Source organism: Cetorhinus maximus, chromosome 1 (assembly GCF_964194155.1).
Source record: "Cetorhinus maximus chromosome 1, sCetMax3.hap1.1, whole genome shotgun sequence".
Taxonomy (NCBI): Eukaryota; Metazoa; Chordata; class Chondrichthyes; order Lamniformes; family Cetorhinidae; genus Cetorhinus; species Cetorhinus maximus.
In genome coordinates, this window is record NC_135879.1 from 202311904 (window position 1) to 202328980 (window position 17077).

Sequence of the window (17077 nt, forward strand, 5' to 3'; positions counted from 1 at the left end):
AAACTAATTGGAAAATACAACTTGACGCGAGGGTTTCTTCTCATGGATAAACTAATTAACGATAAATCCTATTAAATCATTAATTAATGTATAGACATTTCAATAGACTCAAATAAACGACCTAACAGGCACTCGTTGGCACACATGTCTCACTTGAAGGAGATTACTAGAAGCGTCTCCTTGAGACAAGGTTCCCAGTAATTGCTTTACAAGGGCATCTCCTCGTTTTACAATTTACGTTCCCAAACTGTCCCTTAGCAGAATCGTCGATTATAACGAGCAACAGGCGCTGACAGGAATTGAAAGTAATTATAGGATAGCACCATCCCCTCTACTGTATCTGACAGAAGTTTTTTTGATAATAAGATGGGGGACGGACAAAAGGAGGGACACAAAAAGCTAAATAATTGAATAATTGTGACGCAAGTAATTCTTATTGGATAATTGACAATTACGAGCATCGTGCCGTCAATGAACTGTAACCTTTATTTCCTTTTAATCATGGCATTGTTAAAGTTTAATACAGTTGTCTTTTTTATTGTATTTTAAAGGACATACGTAACTCCCCAGGCTATTTCACTCTGCTGATGTACAGGGCGAATGTGGATGTGTAAGAATGGAATTGTTGACTCTATCCCACACGATTCTATCTGCGACTTGCTGACTGTAGTTATAAACTCATCTCCACTTAATGTTAACTTTAAACGTTTCAATGTGGCTACCTAAACTGTAACAGTGTATTTATTTCGTTTTACCTTATATTGGAAAGGGCAGGGCGTATTTCGTTGTACTATGAAGAGACGCTGAGTATAAAAAAAAGGATTGAGTTATTATTTCTGTTCTAAATAAATCATACATTGGTAATCTGTATTTATGAAGGATGTGCAATTGTCCGATCTTGTTCTGTCTGAACAAACTCTGCTCTAATCCCCATCCGTCCCTCCCCCAGTCTTTTATCGATGCGACAGCTGGGAAAGGCAAAGATTGGGCCAAGATTTATAAGCAACAGTTTCGGCAGAGACACCACAGAAGTGCAAGAAAGAGGTTTGGAGCTGCCACTCTGAGCAGCAAGTAACCAGGTGCTTGAAGACCTGAGCCTATTGGAAATCTATGGACAGCTCGGTGGGAGGCTCTCGGCTCCTCAGGAGGCGCTGGGAACCAGTGTTATTACCTCAACTCTCAGGTTGTGATCGCTAGCGGTGGCGGGGGGGAAAGGTATTCACCCTCCAAACGGCGCTGACCTGCACCGCACAACTTTTGCAGTGTTTTCCACTAGATCTCCCCTTGACCAGTTCTTGAGCCATTACAATCTGAGAGAGACAAACAAAGCGGGGAACTCCCTCCAAAAGGAGTCAGTGACAGAATCGGCCCTTACAGCAAAACCCGGAAGCTGAAAGAATACTAAGCAAGAAATAAGTGATATTTTGAAAGATAGAGCGAGCAAAAACAAAATCTCCCCCCCACCCACCCACCCCGAGGGGCAGTAAGTCACTAATTATTATTTAGTAGGTGATAATTGATGAGGTTCCTCAGCTCAGCCAACAACGTGATGGACGAAAGTTTGTCACCGTTTGGGAGCTTGGCGAGAAACACGGGGAACGCGTCTTCCAGGGTCCACAGCATAGACGCAATTTTGGGATTTACCAAGGAAGACTCGGTTCTCCATTCCACCTTCACTTCCAATAGAAATTCCAGGAATGTGGAAGAAGCGGGAAAGAGCAATGGCCGGGATTGTTTCAATCGAATGTCAAACTTGAAGCACGAACAGGAGAATTCAGAAAGTTTTGACGGTAAGACCGTGTTCCTCGTTATTTGTCTGTATGGACCATATCCTTTTAGTCAGGGCAAGAGAGGCAGATCAATGTTAATGCAAGTGTAACAATGAAATTTATATTTGGTTCAGATTTCGTCAATTTGTGTAACTAGGTAGCGACAATGAAATGTTAAAGTTTTAGTTAAAGAAATGTTATTATCTATTAATAATGAAATGTTGAAGTTTTACTCTGCAGTGAAGATTTGCCTTGCCTCCATTTAAAAATGGTTGTAATCACTGCAATTATAAACGTTGAAACTTTTAATGACTATTTCTATTGTACTTTTAAAATGGTATAATAAAGTAACAAAATGTTGTTACCTTATAATAAGTAGATTTAAGAAAAAAACAGACGAAAATAATATGCCTCCTTCTGCTTGGGTCAGATCACTTCTGCACAAACAACAGTGGGGAAGGTCTCCGGTCGGACATAGTGAAGACCAAGCCACATGAGAATAATCTAATAAACGAGGACCAACCCAAGAAGAAACACAGGAGAAACCGAACAACATTCACCACATACCAACTCCACGAGCTTGAGAGAGCTTTTGAGAAATCTCACTATCCAGATGTCTACAGCAGAGAGGAGCTAGCCATGAAAGTCAACCTCCCTGAGGTTAGGGTGCAGGTGAGATATCGATGCTTTCTCTTTCTGTTTGTGACCTAGTATTTGTACCGTCGTGCTCCGCACTGTAGCCCTCCGCCCTCGTCTAAGTTTCTCAATTTAAAGAAGATGCTATGCTCATTTCCTCAGTGGAATTCGGTATGAAATCGGGGTGCGGGGAGATGCGGTGGCTTTAGTGAAAATTGAATGCCCTTCAGAATTTCACCTGCCACTTGTTTCCTCTCGGAGAACTCCTGATGCCGGCAATCAGTGTCCTGAAAGTTAAACTGCGGTAATGTGAAGGGTCACACAATAATTCAGTTGTAACATTACCCGACCATAGTGTAAAGCTGTAAGTCAGTTAGTTGCTGTATCTAGGTGTGGTAACAACAGCAGCGATTCAGTTCTTTCGAAGTAATTTAAGATCACAGTCCCTTTCAGCACTTTCTATCCCTGTAACTTGGCAAGGCCAATGTTCACTAGATTGGTCCCTGGGATGAGAGGGTTGCCCTGTGGTGAGAGACTGAGTAAGCTGGGCCTATACTCTCTGGAGTTTAGAAGAATGAGAGGTGAAACCTCTTATTGAAACCTACAATATTATGAAGAGGCTTGACGTGGTAGACACTGAGGGGTTGTTCCCCCTGCCTGGGGAATCTGGAACAGCCTCAAAATAAGGGGCTGATCATTTAGGCCTGAGATAAGGAGACATTTCTTCACTCAAAGCGTCATGAATCTTTACAGTTCCCAGAGGGTTGTGGTTGATCCATTAGTGATTAGGTTTATGGTTGGGACAGAGATTTTTGGGGTCTCAGGGAATGGAGGGGATGTGGGGAGCCGGCCTGAAAGCGAGATCTCACTGACAGTGAGCGCTCCAGGGGCTGTATGGTCTTCTCATGCTGTTATTTCCAATGTTCAAATTGAATTTCAAAGCACAGACATATTTGTTATTTAATGGTAAGAACTCCTTTAGTGGGATAATTTCAAATGTTAATAAGTCATTCTTCCAGGTTCCCAAAAACGTCGAATAATTCTTTATAAAAACTGCCTCAAGCAAATTCCGAATGCATTCTGCAGATCTGTTAAACTCTATCAAGTCTATATTTACAGTGGTGTAAAAGTCTCAGTTGGAATGGCACAGTTTCTTTGATTGAAAAAAGACTGAAGGTGATGTCAAATATGTTTGCAGGAAAAAAAGTACCTTTTATGCTTTGTTACATGTTACATGTGATCCTTACTGAAGTGTGTCCAAAGTAATGCAGGATAACATATGCACAGTAGATTAGCCAGTATCTGCAAGCGGAAGATGGATGCCAGCTGTACTGTTTTGCATTCACGTGCTATGGTTTTAATTCACATTTGCAGTATTCGCTATTTTCTCCATGTCCCCAGTTTATTCGCCAAGGAAGTATGCGCAAAATATGTCATTTTAAAACAAACTATGGCTTCCTTTCAGATGGGATTATCGAGTTTTCAGCCTTAAAGAACCTATTTTTTTCTTGACAAAAGACACAACTCTTGCTTGGCATGTTTGGTTAGGTAAATAAAAACGTGCGTCGAGTTTGAGAAGTTTTTTTTAAACCACAAGCGGTGCTAGGGAGAAACTTTTAAATGTCGTTCATGGTTATTGATTATCCTAGTATCTAAAAATCAGTCATTCAGAAGTATAGAAAATATTATGAAGGCAACTTTCATGGCGTAAAATGAAAGCTGCTTATCTTGCGCAAGGGGCTGCATTTTGCTAATTATATAAGACCTCATTCGATGCATGTTTTACACCAATCTTTACCCAATACACCACATTCTCTCTTAAAATATGATGCAATGTTGCAGTCCGCCCAGACTGCACAGAGTCAGTAAATAATTGAATCCTGTTCACGGCTGCTACGCAAGGGGATAGGTCAGCAAGTAATCAGTGGGTTAAAGCTCTTACACTGAAGATGCAAACTGTGTAGTACAGAGCGAAGAGCGTCACATGAAATTAGATGTATTGGTATTGCCATAAACAATGTTGAACAAATTGGGCGAGTTATTGCTCAAGGACTTGTTTGCAAATCATTCTTAGCTGTGTAAAATACGGATGCTTAATCCCGTAGATCTGAGGTTTAGATTTTTAAAAAAAGATTAGGTAGAGTTATATTGTACTATATCCCTTTCCTCCCTCAAACGAATCTTGAACTAAAAATCAATTGTCAACCATCTTGGAGGGTTATAAATGTGTTTTCTTCCAAACAGCTCGTCATATAAACACTTTCAACCAAGCAACACAATTTTAACACGGGGAAAGTGTATTTCGACAAAATAACTATCGTTATTTTCTATCATAAAACTATCGTTCTAGACTACATGTTTCCAAAGTAAATTTTGACACAGACATGCAACAACCGAGAAACAGATTCAAGTAAAACTCAAAGTAGAAATAGGATTCACCAATGAAGATAACATGGTGAAGAAACAGAACTCCGGCTGTGAAATCCACGCCCGTGCATCTCCGAGGCCAAAACACACCTCGCTTTTCCTTCTTACAGTATTGTTATAAGTATTTGGAATTAAACGAAACAAAAACTAGGTCTGAGACTCTAAACAAATACTTCCACAGCTACCTTGCTCGCAGGAATTAAAATGCAATAACGGCAGTTTGACTTTGTTGATCTCGGCCGCTAACTAATTTCTAAAGTTTAAAAGCTTTTGCGAAAGTTGAGCTGTTGACCAATTATAAACCAGTAACGGAAGTTGGGTGATAATTTTATTAAGCATTTCAATCATATTAGAGGCTGTTTGTGTAAATGTGTAAGAGGTAGCAACTAAGACGGGTACAATAGCTGTAATTAAATCAACCTTTTAAAGGAGAGGATCTCCAAACAGCGTTTGCCCTATCCCAGCTATCTGGTTATAGTTTCAGGTCAACTTCCTAAATTCAGTGCTCGTTCACGTTTCGCATTCAACGGATCCATGTGCCTGAAACCAGCAATGCTTTCTTTCTCTGTACCTGGGGTTGATTTGAGGATGAGTGAGGTGCTAAACTGGGGTAGTATGGATTGGGGGACGAGACTCCTTTTCTCAAATTGTCATCATTTCTCATTGGAACGTGTAAAGTGTGTGGAAATAAGGCACACAATAATTCGCTGCCAAAATAAGTGTAAATTGATGTGAAAATAACCCAGCCATTTGTAACGGGGAAGAGATATTCCGGGAGTTTCCAATCAGCACAATTTGCTGGACAATTTGCTTCGCTCTCCCATTAGCCCCTCGAAACACAACTGTCAAATTCTCTCAGTTCCAAGAAATTGCTACATCTGCGCTGTGAAACCGAATGAAACTCGCAGCATAAAGTTTTGTGACCTTCTTCATTCATTTTTCTTTTCATTTCTGCATCTTATCTCTCTCTTAATCCAATCTTTGTACCCCTCTTTTTTTATATTTCTTTCTCTGTACCTGGGTTGACTCTAATTCACTCTCTCTCTTTCTCTGGAGTTCGTCTGTTTCTTTTATATATACTTAAATCTCATCGGTTCAAGAGACAGACTGATGGTCCCATCATTCACCAAGACCCCAGATGTTCCACCATCAGCTCACACTCAGCAATTTGCTGCGCAGAAGATTTTCAAGTTTTAAAAAAAAAACAAGCGGAGAACACCGTGAGATATACTCCATTCAAAAAAAACCTAGGACAGTAGCAGTGGTATCTCATGCTTTCCTTCTGGAAAAGAAACAGAAACACTCGTTCAGCAGCATAGTTTTTTTTTACCTGACAGTTCTCATTTCTGCAATTTGCGTTGCATGCTCTCTTTAAAATCTAAATTACTTGACCGAATAATATCACTTTGATGTGGAGATTACGGACCATTTGCTAACTCTAACCTGTTAAAATCTCCACCTATTCATTTCCATATGGAACTGATTTGCACCTGAGTTTTAACTATACACACAACGGCCTGCACTTTTAGCAAGATACACCCCCACTGCCAGGTTGAAAGAATTAAGTGAAGGAAGTCACCTTGTGTAATAATAGTTTCTTGTAGAATTGTAGAATGCTATCACAAGATCACAATGAAAATGGATATGAGGGAGATCATTTGGCCAATAAAAACAGAAAATGCTGGAAAAACTCAACAGGTCTGACATCACCTGTGGAGAGAGAAACAGATTAACGTTTCGAGTTTGCACGACTCTTCTTCAGAGCTAAAGAGTAGTTTCTACTTCTTGTAGAAATAGCTTCTACATCTTTTCAGCTCTGAAGAAGGGTCATACCGACTCAAAACGTTAACTCTGTTTCTTTCTTCACAGATGCTGTCAGACCTGCTGAGTTTTTCCAGCATTTTCTGTTTTTACTTCAGATTTCCAGCATCCGCAGTATTTTGCTTTTATTTTTGCTTAGATCATTTGGCCATCTTGGCTCAACCATCCACAATAAATAAAAATTTGCATTCCTTCTGTTATACCATGGAATTATCTCTTGGCTGCACCTAAGGTCTTGGCTTCCACTAACCTACCCAAATGACCATTCCAAATGTTCATTCTCCTTGCATGAAACAGTTTTCTGTGATATTTGTTATTAATGCTCCTTTCACCAGTTTTACCTATGTCCCTGGTACTGGGAAACTTTGAAGTGGCAATAATTTATTCAATAATATTTTATATTATCATATCCGTGTACGTTCCTTTCAAGGCTAAAGAAGCTCATGTTGTCCAGTTCCCTTATAACTCGATCATTTACTGAACTCAGTAGCTCTTCTCTGTAAAGCTTCTGTGCCTTAAATGTATCCTTTATTACTTTGTTACTGTCAGTTTGATTATGTTTCAGCCTGACGTCTTCTGATTTACACTAAACTGACCTATCAAGGTAATTAAGCATTCTATATGTTTATTATTGTCACAATGATTTGATGTGTTAAGCGCCAAGTTTACTATCAGCCCCCAGATCTCCTTGTGCTTCACCATTAGCTATTTCTACACAATCCATGGTATATTCATGACATCCATTTTTCCTCCCAATATGCAGTGTCCAACAAGTGCCTGCACTGAATTTCATCTTCTGCTAATTTGTCCATATGCAGATTTTATCTGGGTTCTTTTGCTTTGCTCAATTTGAGTGCTCCCACTGTGTGTTTTTCTTTTCCATCAAACAGTTAGGGAAATCATTTGGCAAGATTTCCCCTTTTATAGGTCATGTTGGTTTTATATTGGGATAAGGACAGAAGACACATGGGAACACAACCACCTGGAAGTTCCCCTCCAAGTCACTCACCATCATGACTTGGAAATATATCGCTGTTCCTCCACTGGTGCTGGGTCAAAATCCTGGAACTCCTTCCCTAACAGCACTGTGGGTGTACCTACACCACATGGACTGCAGCGGTTCAAGAAGGCAGCTCACCACCACTTCCTCAAGCGCAATTACAGATGGGAAATAAATGTTGGCCTAGCCAACGATAATCACACCTCATGAAAGAATATATTTATTTTAAAAATTACTGAGTCATTTTCCTGCGAGTTTGTTCCTGATGCTTGATTTCATTCTTTGATCAGAAATTGATATTAGACTGATGGGTTTATAGTTTTCCAGATAGGATTTGTTAAAAATTATACAAATTTCATGGACAAATAAAATCTAATTTAACAGTGTATGCATGTTTAACTACTCTGAGTGTTTTTATACAGCTAACTGTAATTCAAAATTGACCATATAAGTCAAGGGTCATTTCCTGACCTGACTTAGGAAGGGAGCCATGTGAGACAACCTGAAGAAGGCAATCTCCTACTCATCCAGTTTACCACGACATGGAGCATAACTCCAGTGGAGTGCAAAATTAGATTATAAAGGAATTCAGGTGATCCCTTGGAACTCCTGGACAATTTCCAAACTTGCCCAGAGTTTATTTAAATCTGTGAAGACTGCCAACACCCCTGTCTGCAGTTTCTAAACATTCCTGCGTACATATTTCAGCGTACCTGCACATCTGCTCTTCTGATTGTGAGAGTTTAAATTGGAGCTCAGCAGTATAATGAAAGATTGCTTTTCAGCTTCACAAAAATTGTCTCTTCAAGAAACAACAAATGTAATTTCTGGCATGAATGCAAAAAAAAAAATTCTCTACAAGAAGCAACAAATAGTGTGAATGAAAATTAAGTGACATTTTTTGCACTCTAAATTAACAGCAAGATGATGCAAGAGAAAGCTGAAACAGCCAAAACCAATTAGAGGCCCATTTTGGGAAGGGCTGCGTTAGTGAACCCCCACATATGGGCCTGACATCAGGGTCCCAATGCCTGCCAGAAAATCCTGTCCATGGGTTGAGTCATAGACAGCTTCCATCTGATTTCCATTTTGCCTTGTAGCATTGAGTGCTGAGAGCACCTTTGGATGCATATTTCTCTCCAGTGGAAGCCACGGGAGCTATTTTCATTAAATCTGCATTCCCCATTGCCTGTTCTGAATTAGCTGATCTTGGCCATCAGCCCTGGGAAACACATCCTCCAACAGTCAACAACTTCTTGGGGAAGTAAAAGGAGCAGAATATGTGGAATCTATTGAATCACAAATTTTATTTATATCTTAAAATAAAAATGCTCTTTTGTTTCAGGTATGGTTTCAAAACAGAAGAGCCAAGTGGAGGAGGCAAGAAAAACTGGAAGCTAGTGCAATGAAACGTCAAGATTCACCCATGCTTTCCTTCAACAGGTCTTCACAGTCTTCTACCATGGGCACTCTGAACAGTAACTTGGCACTGGACCCTTGGCTCACTTCACCAATATCCAGCTCCTCTGCATTACAAAGCCTTCCAGGTTTCATGTCAACAACACAGGGCCTGCAGAGTAGTTATACTCCGCCGCCTTTCCTGAATTCCCCAGCATTGAGCCACAACCTGCAACCTATGGGTGCCATCACTCCCTCAACCTTCCAGTGTGGGACACCTTATGTGGACAAATTTCCTCTGGAAGATGCAGAACAGAGAAACTCCAGTATAGCTTCCTTAAGAATGAAAGCCAAAGAACACATCCAATTCATTGGGAAAAGCTGGCAGACGATCTGAGGGAGGTGGGGGAGAACATAAGCAGAGAATTCTATTAATAATCATTATAATTGTTTAAATACTGATTACAAGTTTTAAATTGGGACTAGAAGGGTCACTTTAAATGTCAAAGCATCAGAAACTTTGAGAACTATTCCTAAGAACCTACCTTTAATAATTTCCTTTTTTTATTTTTGTACATTTGTTAACAGTGTATTTGTTGTAGGTGCAATTGTTTTGTGTTGCATAGGGTCTGTAGCTTCTTAAATGAATATTAAATAAGCCACAACTTAGTGCTTTAAACAGTTTAATATCTTTAAGCTTTTAAGGTAATAGCTTGTTTAAAAAAAATGTTTGCATTTGATCAGTGAGATGATTCACAAACAACAAAGCACATCTGCCCTGAACACACAATTGTTTTCATAACTCTGCCAATGAATGGAAACTTTATTAAAAGTAGAAAAACTTTTAAGTCTATGAAAAAAACATAGATGTGCTATATAACTTCAATTTTTTTGTCAGATCTAGGATTTCTTCACTACTGATGATCTGGGATAAAGGTTAGCCATGCTCTTCCAATGACTTGTTCAAATCAGGATCATTCAATGGAACAGTTCACGTTAAAGAAAGCAGCATAATAGAATTAACTACAATTGAAGCATTTTTAATATTTAGGCAGCACATTTTCTTCTTAACATATACATTTGTGTTTTTTCAGTTCTTCCCCTTGCTCTCTTGACGGGGCCAATTCTTGCTGAGCTTTGGATCTACAGGTGTAAAAGCCTTCTAATACCTTGACCAATTGGTCAATCGTTATGTATAATTTCAGACAGTGTGTGTCATGAGCATCACAAATAAGCCTCACCTTAGCTTTTTCCTGACATTAGCACATACACTTTCCAGCGAAGCTCATTGCATTGCAATCAGACTGAGATCCTTGTCTATTTTTTTTTCTAGCTCCATATACCAGGAGTGTTATGTCCAATTATATAGCCCTGACTGCTACCTCAGCTAATAGTTAATGCAACCTAGATCAGGGAACAAGCATGGAATATTACTGGTCTGTGTGGCTCAGTGCTATTCATCATAATGCATTTATCCTCTAAGGCATAAATAATGAAGGGCCTTTAAGCAGTCAGAGCATAACGCTGTTATGTGGCGATTTACTTTCAGGCCACAAGATGCAATAGGATTTACAGGAACTCTTCTTTTTGGAATTACATACTTTTGTAATCAGACCATTGTTTCTCCCCCAAAATGTGGAAAAAAAACTAAAACGGAGAGATTTTAAAAATTTATTCTTTCATTATTATGGGATGCGGGCATCGCTGGCCAGGCCAGCATTTGTTGCCCATCCCCAATTGTCCTTGAACTGAGTGGCTTGGTCAGCCATTTCAGAGGGCACTTAAGGGTCAACCACATTGCTGTGGATCTGGAATCACATGTAGGCCAGACCAGGTAAGGATGGCAGATTTCCTTCCCTTAAGGACTTTAGGGAACCAAATGGGTTTTTACCACAATTGATGATAGTTGTCATGGTCACCATTACTGAGACTAGCTTTCAATTCCAGATTTTTTATCAGTTTAATTCAAATTCCACCAGCTGCTTTGGTGGAATTTAATCCCATGTCCCCACAGCATTAGCCTGGGCTTCTGGATTACTAGTCCAGTGACATTGCCACCATCGCACCTCCCTAAAAGAAGGGAATTTTATGTTATTTGAGCTTAAATTTAAATTAATCTTGCCTACAGCTCTGTTTAATTCCCCAAGAAAACAACATGGTGTATATTTAGTTCGATTTAATAAATTTGGGAATCATGGGGAGTGAAATTCAGGATCGCCATGGGGATGCAAAATGGCCAGTAGTAAATTGGCCAGCTATGATATCATTGAAAAGTAATCAATAGGTGCAAATAACCTGTGGCCAATTCATTTCTGGCCATTTTGGCCCACTGCTGCATTTGAATTTCAACCCATTAAATGTGATTATACCTTCATAATGATAATATCTAATGTACATAAGTTTTAATTTGTCACATGTAAGTAAAATGTAAATATGTCTGCATTTTTAAAGATAATTTGTTTTTGATATTATAGAAAATCTAAAATTGTAGTTTTGCTTTAGCTTTGGTTACTCCATGCAGCTCAAATTCAATTATTTTATGAAATATTTCTTTTTTGGAAAAACCCATTGTCCAAAGGCACAACTAAATTGGTGTCAATTGTACACACGTGGCTGTATATCTGTGTGTGTGTACCAATGACAGTGACCAGGAATTATGTGTGCTCATTTATCTGTCATTTGTGTTCCATTAAAAAAAATAAAAATTTGTATTTCTATAGTGCCTTTTATGATCTCAGGATGTCCCATAGTGTGTTATAGCCAAGGAAATACTTTTGAAGTGTAGTCACTGTTGTAATGCAGGAAACCTGGCAGCCAGCTTGCACGCGGCAAAATTCCAAAAGTGGAATAAAATAAGTGCCAGATCATCTATTTTTAGGTCTTGGTTGAAATAAATGGTGGCCAGGACAAGGGAAGACTAGTGGTGAGATGGGTCTCCAGTTAACATCTGAAATATGGCACCTCAGACAGTGACACTCAGTGCTGTACTGAAGTATCAACCTAGATTGTGTGCTGAAGTCTCTGAAGTGAGTTATTGAATACTTGGACTTGAAGGTGAGAATTCTACCAGTGAGCCAAGGCTGGCTGTAAAGTGAATGAGCAAAAATATTGCAGGCTATAGAGGGCGACCAAAAAGCTCGGCCAATGCGTTCATGAATCACTGACATTGTCCTATCATTATGCCAACAACATGTGAAGTGCCTTCTGCAAACCTATTATTACTGAGGGCAAAACCTAGCTCCATTTTGGCTAAAATCATGGGCAGAATTTTGCCCATGGTGAGCAGGGGGCGGGGCCCGCTCGCTGACACATAAAATGACACGGGAAGACGTCGGGTGGAACTGCCGACGTCACCCCGCCCCATTTAAATTTTCAGGAAGGCGGGGGCACAGCAAAATCAGCTGTGTGCCCGCCGACCTGTCAATGGCCAATTGAGGCCATTGACAGGATCATTTAAACAATTAAAGGACCTGCCCATCCAACCTTAACGTTGGTGGGCAGGCCAGGAGCCCCGGCGGTAACTAGAAAAAACATGAAACCTCATCCACCGGCGGGATGAGGTTTCATGCAGGATTCTAAAAAGTTTAATAAAGTTTTACCGTAATTTATGAACATGTCCCATCTCATCTTAGGGAATATTTGTTTTCTATTTTTAATCATTTAAAAAGCGTAAGCGAACTCCCTGAGGCAGCACTTAGCCTCAGGGTGATGTACGGTCTTTCATGCGCATGCGCGAAAGTAGGCATTCCCGCTTTTGGGGAATCCCCCCCACCCGCACAGGAAGCGCATAGCGCTTCCCACTGGATGTCGCGCTGGGCGGGCCTTAATTGGCCCACCCACGTAAAATGGCGGCACAGCCCGCTTCTCTGGTCAGGATCGGCTCCCTGCACGCCAGAGATTGGGTCTGGCCCGCCCGCCGAACAGGCAGAAAATTCTGCCCCATGTATGTGATTGCACATCGTTTTTATTTGTCCTTATAAGCTGAGAGCAAGTTTCCATTCATGACCGACTGAAACACACATGTTTAAGTGGTTGGTAAATATAATGTTTTGTCTAACCATGCACTGGCCAAACAGTTGCTTATTTGCCAGGAAGAATGGGCTATATATAGTAACACAGAAACATAGAAAGATTTACAGCACAGAATGTGGTCATTCAGCCCATTATCTGGACATTGGCCAGAATTTTCGGCTCGGCAAGCAGGGGCGGGGCCCACTCACCAAGGCGCAAAGTGACGCAGGGTGACGTCGGGCGTGCATCCCGACGTCACCGCGTGTCATTAAGATTTTCAGTTTGGCAGGCACACAGCCAAGTCGGCCGAACTGTCAAAGGCCTATTAAGGCCAGTTAAATATCAATTAAAGTAATAAACTGGGCTGCCCGTCCAACCTTAAGGTTGGCGGGCAGGCAAGAAGCCCTGGCGGCCTTCGCATTTTTCATGCAACCTCATCCACAGATGGGATGAGGTTTCATGAAGGGTTCATAAATTAAATACATTTTTTCATTAATGTTCCTTGACATGTCCCAGCTCATGTGACACTGTCACATGAGGGGACATGTCTTAAAATATTTTATTTTCTTTATTTAAATTTTTAAGCCTTAAACTAATCTCCCTGAGGCACCTCTGTGCCTCAGGGAGATTCCTGAGCTCTTTTGTGCGCATGCGTGTGAAAGAGTGCACATCATGATTCAGGAAACCTGCCCTGCACAGGGAGCGCACCAGTGCTTCCGGGCACATGTCACGCTGGGCTGGCCTGCCCATGTAAAATGGCGGTGCAGACCTGATCGGGGGCGCAGATAGGGTTCGCGCGCTCTCCTGCCTACCCCCACACAACTCCCCCCCACCCCCCACCCCCACCCCCCCCCCCCCCTCCCAAATGAGGGGAAAGTTCTCCCCATGATGGATTGTCATGGTGTAGGATGATTGAAGGGGCGGGGAAGGTGTTAGGCAAGTAGGGTAGTGCCTGACCAATAGGAGAAAAGCTGAAGATATGTATATGCTGTAGTGAAACAACCAGTGCCACCATGCAAATGGCAAAAACAATATTGAATCATGGGTCCTATTTGCTGAGTCTAGAACCAGGGAACATTGTCTCATATTAAGCGACAGGCTATTTAAGACTGAGATGAGGAGGAATTTCTTCACTCATGGGGTTGTGAATCTTTGAAATTCTCTATCCTAGAGGGGTGTGGAAGCTCAATCATTGAGCGTGCTCAAGATAGAAATCGATACGTTTCTGAACACTAATGACTTCAAGGTGTATGGTGATAGTGGGGGGAAAATGGCATAGAGGTAGATGATCAGCCATGATCTGTTTGAATGGTGGAGCAGGCTCGGTGGGCTAAATGGCCGACTCCTACTCCTATGTTCCTTTGTACCAATGTTATTTTGCCCTATCGATCTTGCTTTGATTTTGATTAACCTGATAATTTGATTTAGTGCCTGGACTGTCAGAACCAACTGCTCCAGAGATGGTGAATGAAGAGTTTTGTGGGGTAAGCTGAAGGAGCCAACCTACGTAAGCAGCTAGACATGGAGGTAAAACTGCCTAGTGGTGTGAAGAATGAAAGACTGTCCCAACATGAAACATGAGTGGGCAAGGAGCAAAGCTGACAACTATAACTAATTCACCAAGCAAATGATATATATTTCTAATCTCTTATCGGTGCTATTAATGATGAATTGGCAGATTTCTTTTTTGAGGGAAATATGGGTGAGTTTGTGTGAGATTTTTGTGGCCATCTGGGTAAAAGATACTGGGGAATAGACCATTTCTTTCACTTTATCCTTTTGGCATCAGCATTCTGAGAACATGAAAAACACAACCAGATGTAAAATGAGGCCCCTTTCTATTCTACTTCTAAAAATATCAGGAATGGGCAATATTAAGCAGGACAGATAGTCATACAAATGTCTAATCTAGAAAATATGGTCTTCGGTATCTATGCCCTCATCCTGGGGGAACATATTGACCTGATCAAAAGCTGGCTTTTTGAGATTGCCCACATTAGCTTTTCCATTCCCAAACCACATAGTTACTATGTAGCTGTCATTCAAAGGACAAACTTGTCTACTCATCAGCTTCTTCTCTACATTTCAGGAATTCACCTATCACCAACCTTCACTTCTATTTTAGTATCCTTTCATGTCTTCCTCAACATTCCCTCCCCAGAGCATCCATGTGCCTCCTTTATCAAAATCTGCTCTCTATTGCCCTAATTTAGTCTTTATCCTGAGTAACTCTTCATCCTTGGTGTTTCTACGTACACCTATGTCTTTTCTTTCTCCTCTTCTGACTTCCCTGTCCTGGCCTCACTCCATCTTACCCTGGAGTGTAATCAGCTTAATGTGTACATAAAAGTATGTTTCACACAGCTATGTAGTATAAGCATACTAAACATTCATGTGCAAACCTCAATTATCAGAGTTTCTGTTACATGTTACATAAATTGAGAATTTCAAGAAATAATTGAACTAATGATTGCATGTTATGCCTCTAACACCCTGACTCATCTAAATATCAGACAAAATGTTTCTGAATATTGCTTTGTAAACATTTAGGTAGGTGGAGGTGTTAATGACTGAATTTGTAATCATCAAGACTTCACTGTTATATTAAGTCAGATGAGAAAACCCTACTTTACAATTCCTTCATAGATGGGCTATTTCTAATTACCTACTTACTTTGTGCATGAAGATGTAAAAATATTTTGCACCTACTTTAAATAAAACTGCTTATAGCTTAATGAACAAAAGTTAGCTTGTTCTATTTATGACCAAAATATTGAATAAACTTAATGGGCTGGATTCTATGCTGAGCACAAATGTCAGGGGTGAGCCCACCTCCCCTTAGCCGGCTCACCCTGCTTTGATTTTTCAGGCGACAACCCTTTAATTTAAATGAGGCAGGACTTCCATTTACCTCAAGGAGGAAGCCCCGCCTCATAGGGCTGCCAGCCAATCAGAAGCCAGCAGCTCTGCACACTGGCAGGACCAGCAGGAGCAGTGGCCACTGCTGGCACTGTAGATAGACTAAGGGGGTGGTTTTCAGTTATGGACTCAGACAATCAAGAATGTCTGGAATCTTATTGGGGCTAGGCTGACAGGCCCCAGCAAGGGATGGGGTGGGGACCATGTTGGACAGGGCAAGTGGGAGTGTGGACATGGGTAGGCAAAACTGTGGGAAGAGGCCTCTGATTGGCACTGGGGGACTGACAAGAGGCACCCCCTGCCCCTTTAACTGGCTAGCAGACTGCAGGGCTAAACCTACCTAGCTGCAAGTTCAGTGCCAGCCTCTCCTGCCACTCATTAACTCACAGTGGCAGTGGGATGAGGCCCTTAATTGGACATTAATTGGCCACTTAAGGGCCTCTTTTGGGCCAAGGATGGGCAGCCCACCAGTATCCACCCCTGCCATTCAAAAAATTGCAGTGCAGTATGTGGACCGGCGGCAGCCATGCTACAGATGGCATGGCGCTCTAAGTTATGGTTGCACCCACCTGCTTTCATGCCAATAGGTGGCCTGTAAAATTCAGCCCAATGTTTTCCTAATCATCCCAAAATATATTCCATTGCACTTTGTCTATTTATGGTTCATTGTAATGGGATACTTGTGAAATAAAAGACCAGACATAAATCCACAAATTACAATCTTAACATTTGTAGCGGTTAAATGATCAACAGTGTTTTTTTGGATACTATTATTGCTGGATTTAAAATTAGCAGCTATGTCTTATCTACCTACTAGAATTCTTTGAAGATCCAACCACACAAATGGATGGAAAGTAATATAACTTACTAGGAAATTTGGAAGGTATTTTAAAATTTTCTATATGACCCATGTAAAGAAGGCAAAGGGCTATGGGATTATTGGGAAATTGGCTAACTAGTTTGAAAATTTTTCTTGGCAATACCACACAGAGAATGGTGATAAATAGAAAAAGATCTGTGACAATAGCAACTCACTGATTTTTATAGGGCTTTATTTTTATATAAAGTTTAGCTCTCTACTGTTCACACTCTTCAC

At 40.8% G+C, this 17077-nt stretch overlaps 1 protein-coding gene across 2 annotated transcripts; it reads left to right on the forward strand.

Moving 5' to 3' along the window:
• The first annotated feature begins 680 nt into the window (after window positions 1–680).
• rx3 (retinal homeobox gene 3) lies at window positions 681–12319 on the forward strand. Of its 2 annotated transcripts, none has more exons than XM_078551751.1 (3): window positions 681–1790; window positions 2200–2441; window positions 9097–9285. In XM_078551751.1, the coding sequence occupies exons 1-3, from the start codon at window positions 1520–1522 to the stop codon at window positions 9133–9135; spliced, it is 552 nt and encodes a 183-aa protein (XP_078407877.1). In that variant the 5' UTR covers window positions 681–1519; the 3' UTR covers window positions 9136–9285. The 2 variants fall into 2 exon arrangements, with proteins under 2 accessions (XP_078407877.1, XP_078407869.1); XM_078551743.1 differs by having other exon boundaries at window positions 708–1790; window positions 8999–12319.
• Window positions 12320–17077: the final 4758 nt, after the last annotated feature.

Coding starts and splice junctions, on each gene's coding strand:
- rx3 (XM_078551743.1), top strand. CDS start 1,520: ATGAGGTTCCTCAGCTCAGCCAACAACGTGATGGACGAAAGTTTGTCA. Junction 1,791..2,199: donor GAATTCAGAAAGTTTTGACG/GTAAGACCGTGT, acceptor TGCTTGGGTCAG/ATCACTTCTGCACAAACAAC. Junction 2,442..8,998: donor TCCCTGAGGTTAGGGTGCAG/GTGAGATATCGA, acceptor CTTTTGTTTCAG/GTATGGTTTCAAAACAGAAG.